The following is a 24,073-nucleotide window of genomic DNA, read 5'->3' as shown; positions in this document are numbered from 1 at the left end:
TCCTGTATGAACATGTTATCTGTTGTGTGGTCATCCCATCAGCACATCTGTAAAATAAAACTTACAGGTAAAAATACATCTTTCAACCTCTAACTTGCATTACATTTCAAACAGGTAACAATGAGTGATCAAGCTGTCATTGAAGGACAGGAAGTCACCATGTCTGTCCGAATAAGTGGACAACCCAAACCCATGCTCTATTGGTAGGTCCTATCACTTCATCAAATGACTTAAACTCATTGCTTGTGAGGGACATGGAAAAGACTTTCCTAGAATCACAATCCATGAGCAAGCTTACTCGACTCCACTGTTTGTTCTTGTGCATGCTGCTTTAATGCATCTGTTAAGGGAGGTGGAAACTTAATGTTTACTGAGCCTAACAATCCCCAGGCTGACACAAACGGTCTTAATAGAGAAAAGGGAAGAATAAAATGCTTTCCCTTTTTACCATGGAGCTGCTCAGTGCCCAGAAACACAAATGTCTGGCTGAACTAATGAGCTCTTAGACAACAATCTGGAATTTGCATGCAGTGCTGAAGCCATTCAAAAGAGAGAAAGAAGTCTGCACTTCCTCTTATGTTCCACCAGCCAGTGGTGTTTTACTGTGGAGAGTGAGGACAGCTTCATATGATAAGGCTGGCTGATATTCTATATTCTTACTGTCAACGAATCCCACAAGAAGGCCAAACCCTGATATACAGTAGCTTATTGCTGTGGCACACGTTGCTGTTGAGAAACTGTTGGAATACCTCTGAGCAGTAAAAAGCGATAGCCTTAATAGGGAATATGGAAAGCACCGAGAGATGAGCCATCATGTTGTTTTTGTGTCTTCATGGGATTTGTTTGACAATAAGTTTGACAGCAAGAAAAATATAGACTACTGCATGTCTTATCCTTTAATGCAGGAGACAAGAATAGGCTGAATCACTCGGGCAGGTTCTGTTATTGGAGTTAGTCATGAGTCTCAAGAGACAAAAGCAGAAAAGAAAGTGCTAAACATAACATTGGCAGCCCAGGACAATCTACCCCTCCACCCCCCCACCCCCCCCCCATACCAGCCAGAAGAGAGAGCTTTCAGTTGAAGGAGTGTATGTGCTTGGTCATCCCTCATTACATAAATTCATTTTGAAAAGCTCTGAGTGGTGTATGAGTGATTTGTGTCTTGTTTCAAAACATAGCAACAATTGTTCCCTTCGTTCTGCTCCTTTGTAGGCTGAGGGACAGAGTCACAGTAAAAACAGGCCCACGTCATATTGTACGTGAGACAGAAGATGGCAATTTTGAAATGACGATCAAGTCTGCAGTGAGGTCAGACTCTGGCATTTACACCTGTAAGATCATTAATGAATACGGAACAAAGCAGTGCGAAGGAAAGATGGAGGTAAAAGGTATGTTGTTTTTAAGAATCGGCTTGTCTGTTTGCTCCGTTTGACTTTGACCTGACACAAGTTAACTTGTTAGACAACCGTAACTCCAAGTTTCAATGTGACCTGTAACTAGTTCACAACACCACCGTTCAGGTATCGCCTAACAACACTCTTCAGAAAATGTCCTTTATTTACACCCAGCTCCACCAGTTGAGCCAGGACTAGCTGTCATCCGCCCGGTCAAGGACATCACAGCCAAGGCTGGGGAGACGGTTTTGTTCGAGTGTCACGTCATTGGACCGAAAGACACCGATGTGGACTGGCTCGCAGATGGGAAGCTGATCCAGCCGGCATTGCTCAACTGTAAGATGCACTTTGATGGGAGAAAGTGTCGACTACTGCTCAACTCAGTACATGAGGATGACAGTGGCACATACATGTGCAAGCTCAGCACAGCCAAAGGTAGCTCTCAAGAATAAATATCACAAAATGTGGGATGTTCAAGTATAAAGGGCTTTATTCACTGTTTTCTTCTGTGACTGTAATTTAATTTGAACTCTTCAGAGGAAGTGACCTCATGTGGCAAACTCAAAGTCATCCCCTCCACTGAACCGCTCTTCACTCGCAAGTTGGATGTGCTGGAAGTGATTGAAGGGCGTAATGCTCGATTCGACTGCAAAGTCAGTGGGACACCATCTCCTAAGGTCACATGGAGTCACTTCGGTAGGGTGGTACTTTATTTTGTCTTCAGGCTCTACATTAGATGTGTGAAAACAGTCCCCCTTTCAGATAAATCACCTAGAGTTAAGAGTCTCACAGAAATTTTACAAACAAGAACAATAACATCTATGCCTTTGTGAAATTACCAAACTGTTTTGTTTTCTTTACCTCTTTCTTTCTCTTCAGACCATCCACTCACAGAAAGTGAGGACATTCGTATTCTTCAGGAGGGCGGCCGCCACTCTCTCATCATTTCTCACGTGACCAACGATGATGAGGGTTTTTACACTGTCATAGCCCGTAACAGTCATGGCGAGGCGGAGAGCTCCGCTGAACTTTACATACAAGAGCCACGGCCAGCCATCTCCTCGCAGATGTAAGTGCAGATGTTCTTTCTTGGATGTCGGGGCTGTAGCCTCCTGTGTGTTTCACTGGGTTGCAAAAGCCACTAAAGCTTGCAATTTTGTCCATATTTACTTATCTGCTCTTAGGGCTAAACTAGAGAAGATGCCGTCCATCCCAGAAGAGCCAGAGGTCCCAGAGAATGAGGTGGAACGTTTCACCATGCCCGACTTCATCAAACCCCTTTACGACCTGGATGTGATCGAGGGAAAGGAGGCTGTGCTCAAATGCAAAGTGGCTGGTTTGCCGTACCCCACCATCGTCTGGTTCCACAATGGCAAAAGGATTGAGAGCACCGAGGACAGGAAGATGACACAGTGTAAGTGTTTCAAAATGGACTAACATTCACCAGATATTCAGGCCTGTCAAAGCTATCAGTTTCAAGTTTCATTTGTAGGGCAGATTTGCCTTGTCAGTGCGGTCACGTTGAATACAGTAGGCTTGTTGGAAGATGCTAACAGACTACTATACCTCATATCGCCTCACCGTCCCTCCTCTGCTTCTGTCTGCAGTTCGTGACGTCCACAGCCTGGTCATCCGCTCTGTGTGCCATGCCCACGGTGGCGTCTACAAGAGTGTCATCTCTAACAAAGTTGGCAAGGCCACCTGCTACGCTCATCTCTATGTCACAGGTAATTTTCACTTTTTTTGCGATGTACCTCAATAAATTAAAAAAACAAAAAAACTCATTGATAAAATAACTGTGATCAATAACACATGCAGTTATAGGTCAATGCATTATGTAACGCAGGCTTGGGAAAAGGCAGATCAGAAACATTTATGGACCTCTGATTTCATTGTTATCACTTTCAGATATTCTCCCTGACCCTCCTGATGGGACTCCAGTGATTGAATCCATCACTGGTAAAACCATCACCTTAAGCTGGAAGAAACCAAGGAGGCTGGACCCTTCGATTGGTATGCAAGAATGATCATCAGATATGTTTTATTCACCAGAATAAATGAGTAAATTACGTATTTTTTTAAAATACTGCTGACAATTACACAAACACATTAGACAGAATGCCTTCTAACACACACAAAAGATATGAATGTGTTTATTACAGAGTAAAATGACAATGAAATACAACAATTCAGAAATGCTGTACTATAACTCTAGACAAAATGATAGAAACAAAAGGAATCTCAGTTTGACCTCACAATTGTTTTGTAATTTTTGAAGATTTTGAAGTCCAACATTGTGATGGAGCATTGTGGATCAAAAACTTTTTTTCTTGTAGATCCCAGCTCCGTGATGTATGCCATTCAGCAACAAGCCCTGGGCTCCATCCAGTGGATCATCATAGCTTCTGGCCTGAAGGAGACCACTTACACCATCACCACCCTCTCCAAAGCAGTGCGCTACGCTTTCAGGGTCCTCACCATCACCTCCAAGGCTTTCAGCAAGCCCTCGACTGCCACCGACCCGGTGCAGCTCCTGGACCGAGGTACATTCAGCTTTTTAGAGCATCTGTTCATCTATCAGGTAGTGTAAGGTTTTTTTTTTAATATTATCTGTGTGCACTTTGATTTTCTTCAAGGTCCCTATCTTCAGGAGGCTCCAGTGATTATTGATAAGCCAGAAATTGTATATGTGATGGAAAACCAGTCAGTCACCATCACTGTTACTCTCAATCATGTCAACGCTGCAGTTCTCTGGAAGAGGTACCTTTGTCTCTGTTGTCAAGTTTCTATTAATGTCTCTTCTCGCTTGTCTCTTTATTTTATTTTTATCAAATGAATTACTCAACAAAGTATAATGAATCAAAAAGAAAAAAAACCCATTGCATGAATGCCCTTCACTTGCATTTTCCTGTGGTACTTTTTCCAGCGTACACAGTATTTTTGTCATTATTCAAATTTTTTATTTTATTTTAATCTCAACAAAAAAACTGTAATAACCTCTAGCTAGCTAGTTTGTGTGTTATTTGGTGGAAAAGTCACCACCTTGTGGACCCAGTGTATTATAGGATGGTCAGAGTATAGGACTGACAGGCATAAATAAAGTATGACAGTGTGTACAGGCAGTGTGATTATCAAACATTCCAGTGCAGTGACAAAAGTCTATTATTGTGTGCTGACTTACACTCAAGCAACAGCCACTCATCCACCACAACTGTGCAGTGAAAGTCTGCTGCTATCCTGCCTATAACATGTTAAACATATGAATCCTGGTTTACAATGCAAACCTTTTTCTACAGGAGGGGATTGGTCCTGGCCAGCAAGCTAGGCCTGTATGAGATGACAATGCCAGATGACGACCAGCACACACTGAAGCTGCTGAAAGTGAAGAGTGCTGACATCGGAGAGATGTTGTTTGTGGCCTCCAATAAGTATGGCAGCGACAGCTGCACCTTCAGCGTTGAGAGGGCAGGTAGGCAGTAGATCCATCCATCTGTCCATCCATCTATCCATCCATCCATCCATCCATCCATCCAAATGTAATGTAACTTGGTACTGTGCCTTTATATTTCTGTCCACAGCTCCACCAACATTTGAAACTATCATGGAGGACTTGGATGTTTGTGCTGGAGAGACCCCTCGCTTTGCTGTGGTTGTGGAGGGCAAACCTATTCCTGACATCCTCTGGTTCAAGGTTTTTTATCCATCTCACATGTTTATTCCAGTGAAACAGTAGGATTTTTAGTCTTGATACTTTTCCTCTGAGTGCAGCAGTACGTAAGGAATGCAATAGGCTGAATTTACCAAAAACAAATATTGAGGATTTTGTAATCAATCCTTAAAGAACTACTGGTGAAACCTACATTTTTCTTTCAGAATGATATCCTGCTGTCCGAGGGCAGTCATTACACATTTGTGTATGATGATAACGAATGTTCCCTGGTGGTCCTAAACGCTTGTACAGAAGACTCTGGGGTGTACACCTGCACTGCCAGGAACTTAGCAGGATCTGTGTCTTGTAAAGCTGAACTCACCATTCATCAAGGTAAGAGGTCAATCAGTCAGATTGCATAGCTGACAAACAAAGTAAAGGAACTAACATGAATCAGCACCCAGTCTCCAATGTAGTTATTTGGAGTTGTTTGGCTAATTTATTTAATCAATGAATAATTTCCCATTACCGTAGCTAAAAGTAAAGAGGATCCTGTGGACGATGAGGAGACTATTCTAAGGAAGATGCGCAGACTGACAGACTACTATGAAATCCATAAGGAAATTGGAAGGTAAGCCATTTGTTAGGGCCACAAAATCCCATAATTTTGTGCTATGTGGTGCTAGAGAAGCACTGTCTACACAGGAACCAGTTTTTATCAAATTGCCAAAATGAGGCTGTATTTCCTCATGTCTTCATGTCTTAATCTTGCTATTTTTGACAGATTTTTTTTCTCTCATAGAGATAAGATTATATATTTTTTTTTCTCCAGAGGTGCATTTTCCTATGTGAAACGTGTGATGCAGAAGGTAGGAAAAATGGAGTATGCTGCGAAGTTTATGTCCACACGGGCCAAGAGGAAGGCTTCTGCTCTGAGAGAGATGAAGCTGCTTTCCAAGCTCGACCACGAGAGAGTCCTTTACTTTCATGATGCCTTTGAGAAAAAGAATGCAGTCATCATCATCACTGAAATGTATCCTTACCATATTATTACTGTTGCATTATATATGCATTGTGTCGTCTTAAAAATTAAAAAAAAATGTATGCGTCCATATATTCTGTGAATGAATTACAAACATTAGCTGTATGATGTACAATGTATCTAAAGTCTCAGAGAGACTAGACCTTAATTATTCTTTAAAGGTGTCACGAAGAGCTGCTGGACAGATTTATAAGGAAATCTACAGTAATGGAATCTGATGTAAGTCCTATGCTTTGTGACTGCTCTGCAAATCTTGCACTCAACATTTCAATATCAATTTCAATTTAATGATCAAGTGTATATAATTGATGTAATTTAATGATCTAATCAATAACAGCTGTACTGACAGATTTGTGTTTTGGCACCACCAGGTACGGTCATGTATTAGACAACTGCTCGAGGGGTTGGACTACCTTCATCATTTAAACATCATACACCTGGATATCAAGGTAGATGCTGGCAAAGACTAACTCTCTTTCATCATCTTTTTTTTTTTTGAAAATAAAGTTTGTATTAAAAATGAATTTCTAAAAAAAGTAAGAATTAAAGAAAGATTAAGAAAATGATCATGGAAAATTTACCCTGATGGCAGAAGATGATACAATATTTGTTTTGTTTTTTTTCTGTCTTTAGCCTGATAACATCCTCATGGCAGATCCCCATGGTGATCAGATCCGAATCTGTGACTTTGGCAACACCGTGGTGATCACGCCTGATGAGGCGCAGTACTGCAAATATGGCACACCGGAATTTGTTGCACCAGAAATTGTCAATCAGACCCCGGTGTCAAAAGCAACAGACATCTGGTAGAGAATCTATTGAATTTACGACAAAATTTTTTGTTTGTTTTTTCATTTGTTTTGTCTAAACACATCACCTTTTTCTAACTCTCCTCTTTATTTGTCCAGGCCAGTTGGAGTTATTACATATCTGTGGTGAGTAAACTTATTATTATCATTATTATCATTATTATCATTATTTATTTTTTCTTCATTATTAAATGTATTTCAACATGCAGAATATCAGTTTCAGTTTTTGATAACTTTACCTATTCCAGACTACCTGTGGGCTTGTCATTAAATGTAAGTATTTGCTTCTGTTTTTAAGTCTGACAGGAGTTTCTCCATTTGCTGGTGAGAATGACCGCAGCTCTGTGCTGAACATCAGGAACTATAATGTCGCCTTCGAGGAGAGCATGTTTGCTGACCTTTGCCGGGAGGCTAAAGGGTTCATCATAAAACTGCTAGTAGCAGACAGGCTGTGAGTAACGCTGCTGGATCTCTATTTTTCAATATCTGTTTTATGTTAAACTCTTGTACAAAATTCATAGTTTATAATTGCAGCAAGCCATTCAGGAAATGCTTTAAGTATACTGACTAACACATGAGCTGATTGCGTGAAGCATGCAATTTGTCTGTTCAATATGTTTCATTCCTTATTCTTCTGTTATAGATTATACATTTTAAATAATATATATATAATGTGTCAATTTTCCAAAGCTATTTCAACCATTCTGTCAGTCATAACTTTCACTACACTACATTTTCCTCTCCTCCATTTTATAACTACACATAGAAAATGTCCTTTATCAAATGAAAAAAAAAGACAAAGTCACTTGTGTGAATGATTTTGTTTCAGTACTAGATGCTTATCAAATTCATACCTGGTGTATATATGGAATTGTTCTCTGGTCCCTGTCTGCAACTTTAATGAGGTCTTCATCTGATGCTTTTCATTTAAGATACCCAAGATATCACAGTTTATTCATCTAGCTAATGAAACATATGTGTACAAACCTGAAAGACTGAAATATGCCATAATTTTCCTTTAGGAGACCTGATACTCAGGAATGTCTCCGACACCCTTGGTTCAAGGTAAGACAAGGCCAGGGGCACTTCATGCTACAATGTTGATCATCCACAACCACTTTCTACAGTAATTTGAACTTGACAAAACTGATCAACATCCCATGCCTAATTTCTTTTTATTTAATGTCTATTTATTTTACAGATACTTAGCAAGGGGAAGGCCATTAGTACAGAGGCCCTGAAGAAGTTTGTATCTCGCAGAAAATGGCAGGTGAGGGATGTTTTATTTCCTGTTCTGGTTTTTTATTTTGCATTACACTCAGAATGCCTAGAAATAATTTTTCATCTTTTAACTGTACCATATTTCCTCTTTTACAGCGTTCACTTATCAGCTATAAATCAAAAATGGTCATGAGGTCCATACCTGAGTTACTGAATGATTCCTCCAGCCATATCTCCATCGCAGTTCCCAGGCACCTTAAAGAAAGTTCACCTTTGCCATCATCATCCTCAGATTCTGACGAAGACATTGATGAGCTGCCATTTATTCCGATGCCACTCAACATGGAATTCTCTGGATCAAGGATGTCCCTGAACGACATCCAGACTACCGAGCAGGAAACAGGAAAGCAGAATGGAACTAATAAAAGGTCCGGGTCCCCTGTTCAAGCACAGGAGGCAAAGGAGTGTGACCCTAAACAAATGAACAAAGAAGGGGTTGAAATCACAGGTAAGGGCCGCCATCGGAAAAGGTCATCACAAGACAATGACAGGGGTTCCTCAGATGAAGAACTACCTGCTGAACTGCCACAAAAGTCAGAGCTGTCTAGAAAACCACTGCGAAGGGGTTCAAGCATGGAGTCAGACAAACCAGAGGGTGGACGGCGAAGAGGAGAGCTCAGGCGTGGAGGCTCAGCCGACAGTGCATTGATGCTCAGGATTACACCCGAGGAAGGAGCTGGAGAAGGAAACCAAGAGGAAGGCAAGAGAGTTCTGAAGAAAGCTGTGTCTATGGAACTACCCAGGAGGAGCACCAGCCCAGGCACTGCCAAGATGAGTCAAGAAGACTACGCCCTTAAACTGGAGCTGATGAGACAGCGACTGCTTCGTGGTGGCTCTGTAGACAACAAAATGAGTGGACTGAGAGGACCACTGCTGGAAACATTAGGAATGGGAGATGAAAAACGTGCAATATCCTCAGATCGCTACTCTCGTACTGCTCGTTTGGGCCCACCACCACTAACTAGAGCTGCATCCACTGATTCCCCAAGGGAAGAAGTTCCCAAACCCAAAGTTTTGCGCAAAAGTGCTTCTTTCAGTCAAGGTGATTCAGAACCCATAGCTCTACACCGCCGGTCTGGAGCTCCTCTGGAGATTCCCCTGGCACAGATAGAAGAGAGAAGGCTTAAGGAAGCTATATCTATGTCATCTTTGACTGAGCAAACCAAGCTAGATTCTCGTCCAGTGACTCCCAGGGAACCTTCACCAAAACCACCAACTCCAGAGTCTGTTGTGCAGGAGAGTCCTACCAAAACAGAAAGCGAGGAATCACTAATGGAGAGAGAGATAAAGCCTGATGAGACTATAAATGAAAAGATGGATGGGTTGACTACAGATAGTAATTTTGATGAGAGATCGAGCACAAGTGGTTTCTCAGAGAAGGACATGAGCATATCAGAAGAACCAATGATTGAATCAGAGTATACGGGCCAGAGAATTCCTACACCTCCTCCTGTGGTCCAAAACTCTAAACTAGAGGAGAAAATGGAAGAGGAAGAAGAAAAAGAAGAGATTAGTAAAGAAGAAGAGGAAAGAATTGTCAGTGTTTCTGAATCAAATGCTAAAGAAAATGTAGAAGATACTGTAGAAAATGTAGAAGAGGAAGTAAATATGCCTGCTAAATCTTCTGAGATGCTCATAACCACAAGCTCAGTTATGATGAGACCCACGCAAGAATATTCCCATCCGTCAGAAAGTGTTGTGTCAACTTATGTAACACCCTCGCTTCCTGCTCGAGTTGTTCTGCCAGATGGAAGGACTTCAGCATACGCTAGTATAATGCAGACCATCATGGTCCCTTCACTTCAGCCTCTCAATGACTCACCTTTAGGTCCCTCTACTCCTGTTGTTGTTCCAACCACCTCACTGTCCTCAGTATCAACTGAAACATCATCACCTGCCAGCATATCCTCTGCTTTACCAGGTGTGCTGAGGCCAGCCATCATGTCAACCACTGAGCACCCTGCTGTATACTCCAGGGTGGCATCGCCAGAAATGATCACAAAAGAACCCAGTCCACCAAAGACTACCACACATTCCTCATCCCAACAAGAGCTTTCAGCAGGAGTGGGCTTAGAGGACATTAGCTCTGAAGAAGTCTTTGAGGCTCGCTTCAAAAAACGTGAGTCTTCTCTCACAAGAAGTCTAAAATTTTTGTCTCGGTCCAAGAATGACGACAAATCACAAGCAGCTTTCTCAGACTCCACAGAGTCAGGTGAAGAGATATACAGACCTGGGCCAATTGGTGCACCACTGGAATTGGCACCAAGGAGACTTGAAGAGAAGTCGAAGTCAGTCCAGGACCTTCGTGAAGCTCAAAAGGACCAAGGCTTTATGAGAAGACTCTCTATGCGCCTGAAGAGAACTCCATCAACCGAGCGCAAGGATGAAACAACCAAAGAAGAAGACTCAGTTTCTTCAAGACGAAGGCTTTCTTGGACTCTTGGTCGACGAGGATCACAGGAAAAGAAGGAAGTGGAGATGATGCGGATGGATGGTGGTGGTGATGCCTCTGTTGAACAAGATGAAAAGGAGCTTAAGAAACCTAATGAATCACCAGTCTTGACAATGCGAAGGAAGATTGAATCAACAGTGGCTGGGATCTCCACCAGAATTCGTAGCTTCTCAGAGGAAAGGAAAACATCAGAGGAAAAGGAACAAAAGAGGACACCCATTCTCTCTATGCTTCGTCGTGCAACATCAGAGAGCCGTGCTACGAAGGTTGCCAGTGTTCCTCAGAACCAGCTGGCATCTCAGGCCAGTAATGGCGCCTCATCAGAGTCTCTAGACTCTGTGTCCAGCCTAAGGTCAGACGCATCAAAAGGTATGAGACACTAACTTCACCCTACTGCGCCGCATTTGAGTAGAGTACTATTACTTACGCTTTCTTAAATGTGGTACTTACGCTTTCTTAAATGTGGGATGATTGACTTATAGATTTGATTTTTGTTTTTCTCGCAAAGGTGTGGAGGGGGAGCGCAGATCCCGCTGGGATAGATGGGGCCTGACCAGAGGGAGGCGAGACAAAACAGTTTCACAGCCTGACTTACCAACAGCAATCTCCAGAGAAAATAGTTCCTTACGCTCACGCCAGTATTCCAGACTGGCTTCTGGTAAGTGTACATGAAGAGGCTGTGATCGCACTGGGTTAGAGCTAGCAGCTGGTTAGTTTAGCTTTGTTTAGCAGAAAGACTGAAAGCAGGATCAACCTGGCTCTTGTTGCTCTTGTCGTCATACAGTTGCTGTGCAACCACCAGAAACTTCAGGAAGTGACTGCTCCCATAAATAACCCACAACATGTTTTTTATGTTGTTTTTTCTTCAGGTTAAACAAATGAGATATAACATGTTAAACTGGTGAGCTATAGAGCTGCTGGAGAGGTGGACAGAGCCAGGCTAGCTGTTCCCCCACCTCCCAGTCTTAATGCTAACCAGCTGCTGTCTGTAGCTTCTCTTGTCTTATCTAATTTTCAGCAAGAAACGAATAACCAAAATACTAATACCCAAAATGTTCAACTGTTGCTTTAAGTCACCATTATTAAATATTATATGTTGCATAGTTTACCAAACCATGACGTGGAATTGTACGTAAACATCAGTGAACCTGGAGCATTTAATTGCTATATTATATACTTTTACACAGCAATATCAAGTGTATTCGGTACTGTATGGATGTGATTTAACTGGTCTAATGTGTTTGGCTTCCAGATTTCCCTCCAGTCTTCCACATCAAGCTGAGAGATCATGTCCTGCTGGAGGGGGATCCAGTCACGCTCAGCTGTCTGCCAGCAGGCAGCCCCCACCCACACATTACCTGGCTAAAAGGTAAAGATCTCTGACGTAAACAAGGCAGTACTACCTAACTGTTGATCTCACAGGTGGGTGGTCAGAATCACTTCACTTGCAAATTACAGTAATTTACATAATTGTTCTTGGTTCCGTGAGTGTAGAGACATAATGATGGCCTACGTTGCATCTCAGTACATACGAACATATGGTACCATGACAACAGAGTGTGCCTCAGTGGAAAAAGAAAAAGAAGTGCAGATAAACACTGCAGATTCCTTATTTCTCTTTATTACTCTTTATTACACTTTAAACCATTAGTTATAGAAGACTAGATATAAAAGATTATATTAGATATAAAAGTCCCTTTCTGTGCATGTTTGTTTCTTCAGATAAAAAGCCCCTGGAGATTGATTCCAGGATGAACATGATCGCCTGCCCTGATGGCCGGCAGCTACTGATGATCATGCAGACCACCAAGAAGGATGCAGGGGTTTATGAGTGTGTGGCCACAAACCCCCTGGCTGCTGTGTCCAGCTCTTGCACGATATCTCTTGCTCGTAAGTAATTGATACATATCTGCTTTTATTTCAGTCTGTGAGGTGAAGTAAACTATGTCAGTCCTATGTACATGTATATTATAGCACTATATAAAAAATAAATACAGTAATACTGGGGCTGGAGTCCAAGGACAGATTATATGTTGTATTACTGATTAAATACACTAGTTTTATAAACTTTCCCAATGTATTTGTTTTAACAGGCCTGCCCAATCGTCCTGGGACCCCTGAGATTCCTCAGAAGTACAACAACACGGCATTGGTACTGTGGAGGCCCTCAGACAACATGGCCCCCTGCACATACTCTCTGGAGAGAAGAGCAGAGGGTCAGTGTTTACAAATAATAATTCAATGTTTTATTGCCTTTTTCAGATGCCTAGTGTCAGATATCATACATTTTTTAATTATTTTAATTATTATATTGCACTGTGGCTTTTGGAAGGGTTACATGGACGCAAACATAATGGGGTAGGACTTGCCCATACTACATTTTACATTAATGCTACAGGAAACTTCACTTTCTTTTCAAAATCCGCTGTGACCCGATGTATATACTTTAGGTAAACATGTGAGGCAGTGTGCACTGCACCTACTCCTATCAGACAAGGTAACAAACAACATCTTTTTATGAAAATGAAATCACCAACACCACATAAATAATACAAATGACTTTCAGGTTGCTATGGCAACACCTGGGCTATGGCACTCAGTGGTGAAGGTGAAATAGAACTATCTTACTCCATGTTTAAGGCAATATCAGTGTCAATGCACATGAGAAATGAGACTGGCTTATGAATAGCAAAACAAGGTCTGTGTTCATTGAAGATGTGCATTTATATGTGATTATTGTCAACTGAAGAGGTTAACAGATGTTAATGAGATTTCTAGGAGTCGTTTGCAAGGCCACCAACATTATCAGCATTTACTTTAACATTCACAATTTTGAGCCTTTTGTAGCTTTAAGTTCCAACCAAAAAGAGGTGACTAACTGAATAAATGTATATTTTCTACTCAGCTAAAAGAAGTAAGGTAGAAAAAATCAAAATAACATTAATGCTAAAAATGTCTAATGTCTGAAAATATGGACATACAGTATATACTGATCTTTTTTTACTCCCCAGGTGAGAAGAACTGGCTGATCGTGGCAACTGGGGTGGCAGACTGTTACTACAATGTGGTTGACCTGCCACCAGGGTGCTCCTTCAGGTTCAGGGTGGCATGTGTCAACAAAGCTGGCCAGGGCCCCTACAGCAACCTCTCAGAAGTAGTGAGCCTGGATGCTTCAGGTATGTGTTATCTTTATTTTAGATAAGGCAGTCACTGTGTATCACTTTATTGATTTATCTCCTTGTAAATGGCTGTATACATACTCACAGGATTAAAGCTTGATGTGGTGTGATGTTTTTATGTGTATGTTATATTTTTAGTCTGGGACAACATACAGTACATTACAAACTATTCACTGTTCCCGAACAATGCATTCTCGTGTAGAGCCAAGCACTGAATATACTGTCCTCTTCATATATCAACTCAGGTCTTTGAGGTGTATCCTCCCTCTCCTTATCTTTCAGTAGAACCAGCTAAAACCAGTGCTACCGTGGTGGTCAAGACGGTCCCTGCAACTTCTCCTACTCCGCCTGTGGTGATGATGTCATCCATGAAAGTTCCTCCCATTAAACCAGCTCCTAGTAAATCCACTACAGTGACACTTGCCCAACCGGTCCCTCCCTCTATTTCAGCTCCCACTCCACCTGTGGTTAAATCTGCTTCTCCAATAACCATCAAACCCACTGTTCAGGTTGATGCTAGCCGTCCTGCTGTCGTTCCCCCCATTAGCACAGCACCCTCTGAACAAGCTCCTGTTCAGACCACCACAAGTGTCCAAGTCACGCCAGCAAAAGCCAAGACCACCCTTAGCATCAGTATGAGCAAACCCCAAACCAAGCTGTCGCCCCCGCCTGCTGTTCCACCCAAACCTCGGAGTCCTGTCCATAAAGCGATCCCCGTAACCAGCAAAGCTCCTCTTCCTGTATCTGCACCTTCACCTGCACCTGCACCTGCACCTTCACCTGCACCTGCACCTGCAGCTGCACCTTCACCTGCACCTGCACCTGCACCTGCACCTGCACCTGTCATCGGGAAGCCTATTTCATCTGTGCCAATGTACGTGCCAACTGCGACTGCACGTGTCACTCCCCCCTCTCAATCCAGTTCCACCCCGACAGCCACCACCCCCTCAGTCACTCCTGTGACTGTCTCACCGCCTGTGGTGGTGGTGCAGAGCTTGACCCCTGTCCTGCAGGGAGGGGACAGCTGGAGTAGCCCATCTGGACGGGTCACTCCATCTGGACGCGCCACCCCATCAGGTCGGGTCACACCGTCGGGACGCAGGACACCGCTGGGCAAGCCTGGGGAGGGATCTCTGCGCCAGGGAGTCCCACAGAAACCTTACACCTTCATGGATGAGAAAGCAAGGTAATGATCGCTGCGAGAACAGGAGTCAAATATAGAGAACTCATTTATGCAAAACAATCTGAAATGTGAAGTTGTTTGTAGCTACATACCCTGACTGTTCTGCTAAGATCTCTGATTAAGGCAAATTTTGTGCTTTTTTAACCAATCAGCAATAGCATTGATCATATATTGAGACAAGGGACTAAAAATGATGTTTGCATTATGTTAGTATAATATCTTTCTTAGTTTTAGATTTTTTTTGACCACACACAAAGAAATATCATGAACATTAGATTTGGAATCAGTGGCTTCTTCTGCTCTGTTTGCCTGCTGAATTCATAGCATTCCCTTGTCACACAGGGGTCGTTTCGGTGTGATCCGTGAGTGCCGGGAGAACGCCACAGGAAACCTCTTCATGGCCAAGATTGTTCCGTATGAGGCAGACAACAAGCAGGCAGTGCTGCAGGAATATGACATCCTCAAGTCCCTTCATCATGACAGGATCATGGCTCTGCATGAAGCTTATGTCACACCACGCTACCTGGTGCTTATCTCTGAGTACTGCAGTGGAAAGGAGCTGCTCTACAGCCTCATAGACAGGTGAAGCCGAACTGGGAGCTATACTTGTACCATTAAATTGGTCGCTTGTCTGAGTTGTCGGAGCAGAAACACCATGTCTAAGCACCTGCCATAAAATATTCTTCCCAGAGTCCCTTAACCAGCTGTTTCCTTCTCAGGTTCCGTTACTCCGAGGATGATGTGGTGACCTACATCGTGCAGGTCCTCCAGGGTCTGGACTACCTCCACACCCGACGCATCCTCCACCTGGACATCAAGCCAGAGAACATCATTGTCACTTACATGAATGTCATCAAGATCATAGACTTTGGCAGCGCTCAGACGTTCAACCCTCTCTTCCTCAAGCAGTTCAACCCTCCTATTGGAACACTGGAGTACATGTGTAAGAGTCCTGCTTTTCCCAGACCCCTGGGAATTAATTAAAGCTGTCGTAATCAATATTTTTATTGTAACAATTGATCAAATGACTGTGTGATGTGAAAGGGATCTCTCATAGTGACAAAGCACAGAAGATTTTCACCTGACTCCTCAAAATCCCTCAGATCTTTGAGCTTTTCAGCACCTTTCAGCTCGTTGTTTTGGATGATTTGTTTGTGGCCCACAACTTTACTGCACTGATTCACTCTCACTGCTGTGCACCACCCGCCCTGCCCCAAACAGCGGACGGACAGCAGTTAGCAACTAGTTGGTGAACTAGGCTCTAATGTTGCTCTGTATCTGCTAGATGTGTAAAACAGCAGTAATTTGCTAACACATTAGCCATACCAATGTTTTAGGGTGATATTTCCTTGTGTTTACTGCTTGTTTTGCCAGTAAGTCAGTTTAGTTTGTTAGTGAGGTCTCATTTAGATCAACATCTATTTTTAAGAGGCAACAAACACAAGATTATGACTAAGACTAATGACTAATTTGTTCACACAAAGCAAATATTACACACAGACACTAATAAACAGTCACAAATATAATATTATTTATCACCAAATTTTGACTTCAAAAAGGAAGGTGCATATTACAAGAAACCATTGACTACAAATGTATTCAGTGGATGTACTAAGTAATTGAAGATATTATGGTAAGGCACTTAAACTACAACACTATAATTCACCTATGTATTGGTCATTTTGTGCACTGGGTTAGAAAAATATAAATTCTCGTATGGTATAATCTCTTATTTTATATAACTGCTAATTTATTAGGAGTATAAATGAAAAGTCTTTGTTGGTTTTGACATTCTGTTGATTTATTCTATTAATACTGATCTTGTCATTTCTGCTCTTCAGGAGGTTTATGTAACTGAACTGTCAGTGGGTGTGCACCAGCTATGAAAACAAAGGAGCATTATAAACTAAACTAAACTAAACTAAAACTATGCATTCTCCCATCTAATAAAGCTGTGCAAAACAATATCATCATAGTGTAGTTTAGTTAGTGTAGTACAAAGATGATTTGCAGATTAAATTAAAGTTTGTTGTAAAATAATGAAGTGTGTGCATTTTTCCTTTCTCCTCCTTGCAGCTCCAGAGATGTTGAAAGGGGATGTAGTGGGCCCTCCAGCTGACATCTGGAGTGTGGGCGTACTGACTTTCGTCATGTGAGTACCGCTTTCTCAGCTTCCACTCAGCAGGTCCTCTTTAAATAGAAATGTAATAGTGTTCTTTAGGTGAGACTGGGCCTATGATTAAGAAATGTGTCTGCTGCGTTTGCTTTTTCAGGTCTTAATATAAACCGTGAACATCTTGATGCTGGTTCCTTCATTCACAACCAACCTAATGAGCCAGCTTAGATTTCATTGTGCATTGTCGATATGTTTTTGAGTGAGCTACATGGTTTTGTGGCGGTGAAAACCTTTCCCCTTATTTTCCAGGTTGAGTGGCAGGTCACCTTTCATGGAAAATGATCCTCAGGAGACTGAAGCCAGGATCCAGGCGGCAAAGTTTGACCTCTCTAAACTCTACCAGAATGTGTCCCAAAGTGCCTCTCTGTTTCTTAAAAAGATCCTCTGTAGCTACCCTTGGTAAGCTGAACATTTGTCCTGTTTGTAATTCCCATTTTGCACAGAATTTCTTGTCGCTGAACATATAGACCTTTTATTGCCTGCGATCTAATTTTAGACATCTATAAATAGTTGTGTCCTCACTGTCTGGTCTTCCACAGGGCCCGTCCATCCATTAAGGACTGCTTCAGTAACTCCTGGCTTCAAGATGCCTACCTGATGCGTCTTCGTAGGCAGACTCTTACCTTTACAACCACCCGTCTCAAGGAATTCTTGGCCGACCAGCAGCGCAGGCGAGAGGAGGTGGCCACCAAGCACAAAGTTCTCCTGCGGTCCTACAAGAGCTCGACACAAAGCCCCACCAGCCCCACCACGCCAAATGTGCCACCCCCACCCACCACACCTGTGACCCAGTGAAAACAGGCTTCCAAACAGCAGTTGGTGGGACTGCACGGGGGAACATCCTCAGAGCGAGACGAGACTTTGAGCCGCCAGGTGGGATGGTCCCTTCAGGTCCCAGCTGTTGAACTTGGTCAGAAGAAAAAAAAAATACTGATGAAACCAGCAGTGGCTGTGATCTACAGAGACATCATTTCTTTTTCTTTTCTGGTTCTGACAGAGAATCTGAAAGAACGATTTAATGCCTAAGGAACTCCTACAATCAGAGCCTGACTGCATTTTTTATAATGTGGACCTTGTTCATACATGGCAGGATGGTGTCTTCAAGTTAGTACCTCAAGGTTTGTAACTTTGCATACATTTTGGATAAATTACTTCTTTTCTTAGGGTCAACTCTACACTGATTACAGGGGACACATATAAATACATTGTAGTAACCCACCATGAAAGGCCTGAAATTGCTATTATAGATTTTTGATGTTTAAAAAAAAAAAAATTGAAGTCATTCACGAGGTTCCAAAATAATCCAGAACAACTAAAACAATGATGCCTTTTCCATAGTAACGCCTCTACTCTCTCAGTCTATCACAGGCTCATATTCAAATGTTTCCTGAGCAGTCAAATCTATGATGTCTAATTCTCTGTCCTTGATCAAAGACAACTTGGGATGCTAAATATTTCCCTCCATTAACTTAATCTATCACTTTACTTACAGCAGTGTAATTCGTGCTGTCTGAGTTTTTATACTGCCATAGCACCTCAAATGATCGTCAAGATTGTAGCAGCCCCAGAGAGAACTTTGTTTGTTTTGTATGGAGTTTATGAAATATGAATGAATATATATTGAGTTCAGAGGATACATTGGACAGCTCTCAAGGGCTATTAAAAAAGGACTCTTTTAATCAGCACAAATTTCTTCCCTAATGTTAAGAAATATGATAATTATGATTCTCTCATTCTCAAAAGCAGGGTTTATGTTTTTTGTTATTATCATCCTCTTTGCTCTTAGTGATGATCTGGACAGCGTAAGTGACTCCATGCAGTACTGTCACTGTGTTGGCGCCTGGCCGACACTGGCTCCTTCACCACACATAAGCTAACAAACACCTTATTGGCTTCCAGTCGAACAACACTCTTCCACCCAGCCCAGTGTCAAGGATCCAGTTTGATTAGCCATGCACTCGTCTCTTGAGTTTACTAAAATGAGGTTTACAAGTTTTCCGGGGTCAGTTTGTCAGTTTATACTTTAACTGCACTTTGACACGAGACCCTCATTAAATGTTAGATTGTTTAGGGGGTAAGTGGTGAACTGAATAACCCACTGGTGATACTGGGGTGCCTCTAAGTGCCATTAAAGAGTTAGCATTAGTCAGCATTAAATAGCCTCCACAGTTCATCGAGATAGGCTGTTGATGAAGACATTGCTGAGTGTATTAATTCTTATTTTAAGTATAATTTTCAACAGTTAACAGCTCAGCTACTGCTTTCTTTGATTGTTATAAATTACAGTTTTTAAATGGCAGAACTTTTTATAAATAAAAGGAAGGTTTTAATTGGTTAGAATTAGCATTCAACATACATAAATGCTTATTGGTTTATTCCCTTAATTAAAGTTTCAAACACCTTTTTAGTTTCCAGACCATACAAGCTTACACTGTCAACAGTGATCAAATGATAAATCCGAGACATTGCAGCCTCTGCAGACTGTACAAAATATTAAATCAGAAATGTGAGACAATCTATACACATCTAGGGAAAAAAAAAATTTGTAAATAAGAAATACTTCCTCTTATTCCCACATGAATAAAAGCCAAGTATTTGTTCATCATCAAGAGAGTGTAAATACGTGAACACATGCCTCCTTAACTGGCTGATTTTCAAACCATTACAAAATAGATAAATCATGAATTGAATCTATTTTTTCACTCTGGTTTCGGTCCCTTAAAACACATAACTTGTGCTCTGCAGGGACAAAACTGAAGATTACAGTTGGGCAGATAAACATTTGTCCCATGGGTAGACTCAAAGTATCTGATCCAAGTTGCCTATTGGCATTTAAAAGTTACATTTGTTCTCAGTTTAGTCATGTGCAAAGAATTACTGAAATGAGTAAACAACTGACTCTAGTTGCTTTACATTATATTGTGTTTCCAAATATATCGTCAGTCTCACCTCTGAGAAAATATCTACAGTTATAGCCCCTTTAATCCGAGGATGTCTCAACCTAAACATTAGTAGTCAGTCTACTCCAGTACATTGGCTTTGAGATTATATTGATCATACATCAGTGATACAGTGATCCTTTTGATTCATCTTTGTTATTTTATGGTAAACAAATGGCTTAAGTTGTGTTGTTCCTGTTATGTTGCTTTGCCTTGTGACGGCAAATTCAGTTTTCAGACCAGAATGTGAGACTTTTGCACAAATGTCAGATTTTTTTGGTCATTTTGCTGCCACATGCAGGCGACTGGTATCAACTACAGATTTACACACTCAACACACGATGTGTAATTTCCGTTTAGATTAATTTTAAAGAAAGTATCAAGGAATCTCAAGCAGACACTGAGGAGTGTTTTTGGGTGGTAGAAAGCTGCATCACACATCAAATCCTGAGTTATTTTTAATAAGTGTATTGACTGACAGAGGTTGTTGGTAATTCTATGAAATTATTTTACTAGTTCTATCTATTCTAATGCTATTGCTAGATAAATACTGCCTTTTTCTGCAGCTCTTTGTTGTTTTGGCTCAGTCATTTTCCTATGCAGAGTAGAAGTGAATCACTAAGGGAGTTGTTGTTTTGAACCTGAATGGAAACATACAAGATCAGCATGAAATGCAACATTGCATAAAACTCTAAACGTCTGTGCAATATATTAACTCTGTTCTTCACTCGTATGAAACGAAATGACGACTGCTTGTGAGCAGACGACAGGGTTTTAAAGATGTTGAACGCTCCACGTTTTGTATTAAAACCTCTATGCCGTATTTTGTGGAATGTGTTGCAGTGCCTCGTGATGGATATTAGACCCACAGAGAAAATAGTCTGTTAAATGAATGACTAGTTTATTTTGATTATATGAAAGTGACTGCTTTGTTTGTGTGTGTGTGTTTCACAATTTGTTTATTTATTGAGTGACTGTATTTGTTACAGCTTCTGCTTTTTATTTTTGTGAAATCTCTGAATCTGGCATGGAAAAAGGCATGACAGCTGTTAAGGCTATGAACAATAAAGGAAATATGACAAATATGGGAATTTCGATGTGGCAATTTATTTAAACAGAGGATGAAAAGTGGGTATAAAAAGTGCATAAAACTGTTAATGTTGACTTTGTTATAGAATTAAAGGTAGCCGAATGGACTGTGGTTAGTTCTGGCTATGCCACTCCCTCCACATGACCCTGATGACCAACAGTTATGTGCTTATTCTCACCAGGGACGACTCACATTTCAACATACTTCCTCTACTATTTAAACAACCACGAACAAAACTATTAACTGCTCCAAGGATTCTCCAGAGTATTTGAGATGAATGCTATATAAGGGTGGGAAAATGTCTCTGTAACATTTGTTGTGCATCTTCAGTCTTCAGGCTACGGTCTTGTCATGTTTGAGTATTGCCTAATATCCAAAGAAGGAGAAGGAAGGTCTGGGTGATGATTCATTTGCCTTGATCCTTGAAGACCCTCAAAACTCCTCCTGACCTCCAGATATAAAGCGTGAAGCCTTTTTATGATTGCTGACTCTGGAGAGGATCGGAGGCAGCGTGGATCTACAGGAGGATCTCCAAGGTAAGAAATCTGAGAGTAACTTATACTTGCAATACTGCAGTGGGCTCAGTGTTTCTGCTGGTGGTGCTAACCAGCCTTGACTGCTGCAGATGTCCAAGGCAAAGGCGGCACCCCCTCCTGGGTGCACTCTGAACATCAACGATCCTCAGGTCCAGGAAGCTGCTATCCGAATCCAGGCCTCATATCGCGGACACAGGTACCGAAATCTCCAATGTCTGTTTGCTATCATTGACATTCAAGCACCTTTTTCTGTGCAATTGTATAAGAGGAGATGTTCAAAAAGGCTGTGTGCAGTTGAGTTATCGTAGCATCTCTATTTATGACATCAGGCTCTTTATCCATACCTCATTTTGAATCCCTGTGTTTGTCATACAGGTCGCGTAAAGAGCTGCGAGAGAAAGGTCCTCCTAAGATCCTGCAGGAGCTCAAAGATGTGGTTCTTGTTGAGGGCAGCGCTGCAAAGCTGGAGTGCAGAGTCAGTGCTTTCCCAGATCCTTTCATTGTCTGGTACAAGGATGGCAAAGAGCTGAAGGACGGTCCCAAGTACCGCTATGTGTTTGAAGACCCGGATTTTGTGGCGCTCGTGGTTCGAGACGGGGTTCTGGCTGATCTGGGAAAATACACTGTCACCATTAAGAATCCATTCGGACAGACATCAGGATCTGCTTGTATTCTAGTGGAGGGTGTGTACAAACTGTTCACTTTAGCTGGCATTTGAGTGTTGTCAATTTGTCAGACCTGGTGGGATCTGAATTTAATCAAACCACTTAAAGGAACAGTTCAACATTTTGGGGAAATATGTTTTTGTTACCATTGGGCAAAACCAGTCGAGTTGTTTCCCCCTTTTTCCAGTCATTATGCTAAGCTATGCTGCTGGCTATAGACTTATATTTACTGATATAAAACTGATATAAAATCATGAAAAGTATTTCCCCAAATGTCAACTGTTGACTATAAAACTATTACTTTTAACACCTTATTTTCTGGACAGTGCAGTAAAATAAATCTTAAACATTCATACCAGATGAATTGGAAAACACGGATGAAAGTTGATGCCAAGGCCTCCTTCTCATTTATTCCTCTAGAGACTATCTCTCCCGCAACACATCTTTGAAGTGATATCTAACAGTATTTGTGATATTTAACAAATCATATGGCTAACAGAATATTTGCATCATGCTCTCCCAGTCCCTGCCAAGGTTTCTAAAGGCCCTGACAACATGAAGGCCAAGAGAGGGACAACAGTTGTGCTCAAAGCTGAAATAAGTGGAGAACCTCCTCCGGATGTTGCCTGGCTCAAAGATGGAGATGACATTGAAGAAGACGACAGGTAGGAGGAATTCCAGTCAGGAAGAACGCACCATTGTATATATTTACACTGCCTTTTCAGGATGTGTGCACATGTAGACATGTAGATTTTCCATGAACACCATCATTATTGTGAATCGATTCAAACAGTAAAAGTATAGTTAAATACAGTAAGTGCACTGTGACACCGTGTAAGGTGGACAGATGCCAGGAGACAGCTATTATTGCAAATTGATTGTGCAAATTGTGATAATAAAAGTGCTGTGGTTGTCTTTCAGGGTATTCTTTGACATTGGAGACACCAACACAATCTTGACCATCAAAAATGCAAAATTGTCCGATGCTGGCAAGTATGAGGTGTTTGTGGAGAATAGTCTAGGCACAGACCAGTCCTTCGCTCGTGTGGACATCCTCTAATGCAGCCTCATACTAACACGATGAGCCCCTGTTCTCTTACAGTACAATCCAGTGGGCAATATGCTATAGTAACGCTCTGTTCAAAGCTGTACATAACTTAAACCATGCTCATATTAAAAAGTAAAGATTTTTTTGCTGATGTCTTGTTTTTGAGTCTTTTTAATTATCCATTATTTACGAAAGGGCAAAACATTAGTTTTGTGAGAGTAAGTTAAATATTTGTTTCTGATGGAAATGGTACAAGGTAGAGATGAAAAACACAGTATTTTACCTTAACAATAAATATAATTGACATGCTACAGATACTAAAAAGGTAAATGTGAGAGACTGGTGTTGGTATTGATATTCATAGTGTAATTGTCATTACTGTAAACATTAATTTGTCAAATTTCACCTACCCAGGTTGATGGTTGGCCCGGATAACTACTTCCTGTCCCCTTGGCAGTTACTAGAGTCACAAAATCCAACTCATTGATGGGGAAGTTTGAGTGCAGCTGAACTAGAATGAGAAAGTTGCTGTCAGCAGCACATAGCGGCGACCAGAGGAATTACAGCTTCAGTTACTATTTATTGCTCCAGTGTGCATGATGATTGTTGTTTCATTTCAATGCAGTAATA

At 41.5% G+C, this 24,073-nt stretch overlaps 2 protein-coding genes across 2 annotated transcripts in view; both read left to right on the top strand.

Annotated features, from left to right (window-relative positions):
- Positions 1 to 19,707, top strand: part of LOC111218816 (striated muscle-specific serine/threonine-protein kinase-like) — a 33,213-nt gene extending 13,506 nt beyond the window's left edge. Inside the window, exons 7-41 of the mRNA XM_022741292.1 lie at positions 115 to 203; positions 1,213 to 1,388; positions 1,569 to 1,829; positions 1,932 to 2,090; positions 2,274 to 2,463; positions 2,579 to 2,808; positions 3,002 to 3,121; positions 3,303 to 3,407; positions 3,731 to 3,937; positions 4,031 to 4,154; positions 4,691 to 4,863; positions 4,973 to 5,085; positions 5,268 to 5,436; positions 5,578 to 5,674; positions 5,876 to 6,076; positions 6,247 to 6,304; positions 6,457 to 6,534; positions 6,719 to 6,891; positions 6,994 to 7,020; positions 7,193 to 7,345; positions 7,917 to 7,959; positions 8,096 to 8,164; positions 8,272 to 9,715; positions 9,749 to 10,996; positions 11,136 to 11,285; positions 11,880 to 11,996; positions 12,350 to 12,517; positions 12,721 to 12,843; positions 13,639 to 13,803; positions 14,092 to 14,992; positions 15,332 to 15,571; positions 15,709 to 15,932; positions 17,066 to 17,141; positions 17,415 to 17,564; positions 17,705 to 19,707. Of these exons, the coding sequence (XP_022597013.1) occupies positions 115 to 203; positions 1,213 to 1,388; positions 1,569 to 1,829; positions 1,932 to 2,090; positions 2,274 to 2,463; positions 2,579 to 2,808; positions 3,002 to 3,121; positions 3,303 to 3,407; positions 3,731 to 3,937; positions 4,031 to 4,154; positions 4,691 to 4,863; positions 4,973 to 5,085; positions 5,268 to 5,436; positions 5,578 to 5,674; positions 5,876 to 6,076; positions 6,247 to 6,304; positions 6,457 to 6,534; positions 6,719 to 6,891; positions 6,994 to 7,020; positions 7,193 to 7,345; positions 7,917 to 7,959; positions 8,096 to 8,164; positions 8,272 to 9,715; positions 9,749 to 10,996; positions 11,136 to 11,285; positions 11,880 to 11,996; positions 12,350 to 12,517; positions 12,721 to 12,843; positions 13,639 to 13,803; positions 14,092 to 14,992; positions 15,332 to 15,571; positions 15,709 to 15,932; positions 17,066 to 17,141; positions 17,415 to 17,564; positions 17,705 to 17,960 (8,277 nt within the window). The 3' untranslated portion in view covers positions 17,961 to 19,707. The remainder of the gene's footprint in view (positions 1 to 114; positions 204 to 1,212; positions 1,389 to 1,568; positions 1,830 to 1,931; positions 2,091 to 2,273; positions 2,464 to 2,578; positions 2,809 to 3,001; positions 3,122 to 3,302; positions 3,408 to 3,730; positions 3,938 to 4,030; positions 4,155 to 4,690; positions 4,864 to 4,972; positions 5,086 to 5,267; positions 5,437 to 5,577; positions 5,675 to 5,875; positions 6,077 to 6,246; positions 6,305 to 6,456; positions 6,535 to 6,718; positions 6,892 to 6,993; positions 7,021 to 7,192; positions 7,346 to 7,916; positions 7,960 to 8,095; positions 8,165 to 8,271; positions 9,716 to 9,748; positions 10,997 to 11,135; positions 11,286 to 11,879; positions 11,997 to 12,349; positions 12,518 to 12,720; positions 12,844 to 13,638; positions 13,804 to 14,091; positions 14,993 to 15,331; positions 15,572 to 15,708; positions 15,933 to 17,065; positions 17,142 to 17,414; positions 17,565 to 17,704) is intronic.
- A 1,691-nt stretch (positions 19,708 to 21,398) lies between these two features.
- LOC111218743 (CAVP-target protein) lies at positions 21,399 to 23,555 on the top strand. Its single transcript, XM_022741185.1, has 5 exons — positions 21,399 to 21,730; positions 21,820 to 21,926; positions 22,106 to 22,413; positions 22,919 to 23,060; positions 23,317 to 23,555. The coding sequence occupies exons 2-5, from the start codon at positions 21,820 to 21,822 to the stop codon at positions 23,453 to 23,455; spliced, it is 696 nt and encodes a 231-aa protein (XP_022596906.1). The 5' UTR covers positions 21,399 to 21,730; the 3' UTR covers positions 23,456 to 23,555.
- Positions 23,556 to 24,073: the final 518 nt, after the last annotated feature.

This window comes from Seriola dumerili, unplaced genomic scaffold, assembly GCF_002260705.1.
Source record: "Seriola dumerili isolate Sdu_G_001 unplaced genomic scaffold, Sdu_1.0 BDQW01000052.1, whole genome shotgun sequence".
Taxonomy (NCBI): domain Eukaryota; kingdom Metazoa; phylum Chordata; class Actinopteri; order Carangiformes; family Carangidae; genus Seriola; species Seriola dumerili.
Note: the sequence above shows the minus strand (reverse complement) of the source record. Positions and strands in the feature narration are given on the sequence as shown.